This window comes from Lactuca virosa, chromosome 7 (assembly GCF_052849685.1).
Source record: "Lactuca virosa cultivar CGN04683 chromosome 7, Lactuca_virosa_CGN04683_v6, whole genome shotgun sequence".
NCBI lineage: Eukaryota > Viridiplantae > Streptophyta > Magnoliopsida > Asterales > Asteraceae > Lactuca > Lactuca virosa.
In genome coordinates, this window is record NC_136432.1 from 111,997,577 (window position 1) to 112,002,449 (window position 4,873).

At 30.8% G+C, this 4,873-nt stretch overlaps 1 protein-coding gene across 1 annotated transcript; it reads left to right on the plus strand.

Moving 5' to 3' along the window:
- The first annotated feature begins 397 nt into the window (after positions 1-397).
- Positions 398-4,333, plus strand: LOC145126791 (uncharacterized). Its single transcript, XM_079062090.1, has 16 exons — positions 398-612; positions 735-751; positions 863-974; positions 1,053-1,150; positions 1,560-1,656; positions 1,756-1,845; positions 1,938-2,000; positions 2,087-2,161; positions 2,257-2,322; positions 2,405-2,482; positions 2,604-2,705; positions 2,799-2,876; positions 2,976-3,095; positions 3,190-3,233; positions 3,416-3,473; positions 4,095-4,333. Exons 1-16 carry the CDS (start codon positions 577-579, stop codon positions 4,101-4,103), a joined length of 1,143 nt encoding a protein of 380 aa, XP_078918216.1. The 5' UTR covers positions 398-576; the 3' UTR covers positions 4,104-4,333.
- Positions 4,334-4,873: the final 540 nt, after the last annotated feature.

Sequence of the window (4,873 nt, forward strand, 5' to 3'; positions counted from 1 at the left end):
CTTTACTCTATAATTTATCTTGTTATTTGATCATATTTTATAACAATTTATGTATTTTACAAATTTTTTTGCTTAAATTTTAAATGTTTCAAGTTTTAAGGCATATTTTTTGTTAAATTAAACAGAGCCTTCAAAATCTCGGAGCCAGACTCCTTCCTTGCAAGCCAGTGGAGATATTTTATGCATTTTTATTCTATTAGCCATATGGTGAAATTTTCATAAATCAATATCCTTTGAAATTTGAGAGAATAGCCTCATATTAAATTAAACTTAGATATATATATATATAACTTTCAAAATTCAAACGCTCGTTGTAAATTCTAAACTTATGTATTTGCATTTTGCAACATACTTTTAAAAAATAAAATAAAATCCGAGCACCCTTTTTTACTTTGTGCAATTCAATTTTCAAACTTTCAAACTGTTTTATCACACCTCAAAAGCAACCACAATCCTGATCTATCAACAGTTTCTCAAACACCACTTGACCGGTCGTCAGCACCTTCAAACGCCTCTTCCTCTCTTGCATTCCCGCGCCGGCGAGACGAATGTCCTGAAGTCCATCACTTCGCAACAATGGCGTCAACTGACACTACGAACTTCGATCTCAGAGTATAATCGTTCATCTTTAAAATTAATTTCATCTTCAATTATATACATATTTTTAAAATTTTTTCTCTAGCTGATTGATTTACATTTCCTGAATCTGTTATCTCGATCTGTTACCTACACAGTCCAGCTTCGGAGCTAGGTAAAATTTCATCTATTTTGTTATAATTTTGGTTATTTTTGTACTGTTACGAGGAGTTAGGGTTTTATTTCACCTGCGAAATTTCGTAAAATGTTCCGTACCTTTTTGCAGTGAGTACACATTTGCTGATGTTGATAATTTGGATCATTGTGCGAAGTATTTGAATCAGACTCTAGTCACATTTGGATTTCCTGCTTCTCTGGATCTGTTTGCAACTGATCCGGTTTGTACATTTTGACTTTATATGTGATTTGTTGTTTAATTTATATACTCTCTGTCGTTACATATATTTTTTGTTTAGGTTTCGATTGCAAGAACTTGCAATTGTTTATACTCACTGTTGCAGCAGAGGCAACGTGATATAGAGTTTCGAGAATCTACCAGTGATCAGAGACAAAGGTGAACTTTTCTATCTAAAGTATTTAAACTTTACACAGGAGATTAATCAATTAAGAATCTCTTTTACAAAATTAGGGATAAGTTTCAATTTGAGAAGTTAATCTGTGAAGTCCTTAGATCTTTCCACAATGCATAGTTTAATGAGGTGGAATGCCTAGTCCCCATATTGATTGTTCCTGCAAAATCAATTAAACCATTGAATTTTAGGGTTTCATATATTCATTTCCAAAAGCCACACTGTATCTCTTATTCTGTAATGGAGTACTGTATCTCTTCTTCTGTTATATGGCTTACAACAAGCATGTGGATTAAAATTTAAAACTAACTTCATGGAATTGAAAGCAGAAAGCAATACATGATACAATGCAAGACTAAGATTATGCTTATCTCTTTTGCGATTTTCTTGCAGACTTTCATCTGATATATCAAGACTAGAGGCCAAAGTAGAGAGACTGGAGTCGCAGTTGTCTGCTAAAGATAGAGAAATAGCAACAATTACCCGCACTGTAATGTGTTTGTATATATATAATATGCTTATGTATACATACATATATAGCTATTAACTTGTATCATATAGTTGTTTGATTATCATTTATTATGATCAGGAAGCTAAAGCAAAAGCAGGACTTAAGGGCCAAATTGAGAAGTTGCAGCAAGAAAGAGATGAATTTCAAAGAATGGTTATTGGAAATCAGGTATGCTTTTATACATCCCCCTTTTAGATTTTCATCTTATTTGTTTCTAACTTTCTATAACTCACCATTTTCAACACATCATCTTGTAAAAGCAAGTAAGAACTCAACAGATACATGAGATGAAGAAAAAAGAAAAAGAGTACATTAAGTTGCAGGTATAAAAATATAATTCTCTCCTAATCCCATCATCTCCATCTTATATTTCCCACAAATTTTGTTAATATCTTTCGTTTCTTTACAGGAGCGACTTAATCAAGTTATGATGGAGAAAAAGAAGGAATCCAGATCAGGCATGGAAATAATGAACTTACTTCAGGTGATTGGTCAATGTTTTTGACTATATTCATATTTAATATTTATCATTTCAAATTTTGAGACTTCTAACTATAAATTTTCCTGCATTCATCACAGAAAGAAGGGAGACAACGTGGGACTTGGAATGGGAAGAAAGCTGACAATGATTTCTATAAAAAGATTGTATGTTAATTGTTAATATGTTATAATTATATAAATCTATATTTCTTTAACTTCAATTTATATATATACTTTTGCAATTTAGGTGGATGCATATGAGGCAAAAAATCAAGAGTTAGTTGCAGAGAATGCTGATCTGAGGGCATTGTTACGATCAATGCAGGTATTTTATCATTATTGTAACTTTTATAGGAAAAAAAAATGTATGAAAAGATTATATTTTACTATTTTATATAAATCTCTTTTTTTCTTTACACTATTTTCTACATATATGGTGTTTATAGGTGGATATGCGTGACTTCTTGAATGCTCCAAATGGTTCTTCTAAACATCCTTCCCCTGTTAGGGATGTGGACCCCACACAATCCCCATTAGGTGGGAGAACGGTATGACCAAATATAATTTTTTTTTTGTGCAAAAAGATGAAAATGCCCTCCTTATATGAGATAAGCTGAAAGTTTATGAATTATGAATATCAGGATGTGTTTGACCTACCATTTAATATGGGTAGAGATCAAATAGAAGCATTTCTTCGAAACAAAGTGGCTTCAATTAAGGTAATTTCATGATTTTCATCCATGTGTTTCTTTTTCATTATTAAAAAAGTATTTATTTATTTTATTATTATTATTATTTTTTAATGTTTGAATGTAAAGGAGCGAATGGGTCAGCTACAAGATGCACAAAAAGAAGCTGAAGTCACTTCTGAAGCAACTGAAAGAGAGCTCGAGTTAGAAGCTCAACTTGTTGAAGCAAGAAGTATAATCCAAGAACAGGTTTTTTAAAATTAAAGATCCTCATTTTGTTCCTAAATCCTATTACTTATTATCACAATACAAACTAAAGTTTAAATTTAATAAATTTTTGTAGGCATCTATCATGTCTAAGCACCTTGCAAAGTCTGAGAAACCAAGGTAGTTCTTTAGGATCCTTATGTTATGTAGGACATGACAAAACATATCAGATTAATTATACTGTGTTTTGCGTGTATTGGATTGAGCCTGATACTGATACCGATTGGACTGAGCTTGAGCCTGATACTTATACCGACACTGGTGGTGTCTGTTATTTTACTGAGATGATTTGTGTACTGTAGGAGGCTGAGTGGACTTATAAATTCTGAAAGGGATTCCATCATATCATCATCTGCTGACGTAAGCATTCTTTTTCCACTTTTTGAAAAACTCATCCATTAAAAATATATAAAGTACCAAAATATGCAATAAAGTAACAAAAATGGGTTTTTATATAAAATATGCAATGATGATGTTTCCTTTTTTAAACCAACATATGCTATATTTTATTAGTAATTGTTTAACTTTTTTTTAACATGCCTGTGTAATTTGTGCTAGTTGTATAAATTGGTAAAAGAATGAAACATTGTTTGTATAGTAAAAAAAAGTAGAACATTATTGCATAAACTGATAAAAAAAATAAAACATTGTTGCATAAATAACCATTTAATCCGTGTGCATGATTACAATTTACAATTTTGCTTAGTTTGTTCCTACAATGAAATTTGAGTGCATATTTTTGTCTAAAACCACTTTATTGTTTTTGGGAAAAAGCCCTGAAAAGTTTTTTTTTTTTTTTCTTTGCATAAATGCATATTTGACCTAATTTTTTAAAAAGTGCTTCTTTTCCTTTTTTGGATATGTTGAAATTTTTTTTTCTTAAAAATCAAAATAATTTGTTATATCTAAAACCTCTATGAAAAAAACAAGAAATATAAAATGTTGGTGTTTCTAATCTTAATAAAATTTATCTATTTTCAGGGTGTATGAGAAACGGTGTTATGAAAACCTTGCGGTTGACTTTGACTTACTTTGCTGTTGTGTGACGTGTTAGCAATCCTACCCTTTATTCATGTCATCAGCCTCTTTGACATTCATTATATGTATTAAGCTACTAGTATTAGTAAAATAGTAGATATGTTTAAATATGTGCCTACTTTAACAATGAGAAGCCTTAATTAGTCTTGAATCAACGATATTAAAGCTGCAAAATTCTTTAACACCTTGTTCTAAGTTTTTTGTCTAGGGGATGGGATCATGGGAAGGAAAGAAAAAAAAAGACTGCTTTTACCCTTGGCCTTCTATAGCTGACAGTATCCTTTATGGGTAAAAACGTCATTTGACAGTAAAATTCCTTTCCTTTTTTATAAACTCAAGAACGCATCTTAAGTCTCAATGGACGGGGTGGATTTGGATTCGGATTGACCTGTTTAATTATACCGGTTCTGATATTTTTAACTCGATGGGACTTGCTAAATAAATGGGATGACGTGGATTGATCAAATAATAACTCAAAGTTCAAAGGAAACATAACTACCACTTTATTGTCCAAATAAGTTTAAGATATAATTAAATAAGTTACAAATGCAATCGTGTTTTTTTGTTTTGTTATTTTTTAATTTAAAGGTTAAATAAATATAAAATAAAAATCAATATCGGTTGGTATTAGATCCGAAATTTTAATAACCAACCAATTTATTTAATCAAAAACATGTTTGATTGGGTTGATTTCTTCTTCATCAATCCAAGGTGCATTAACA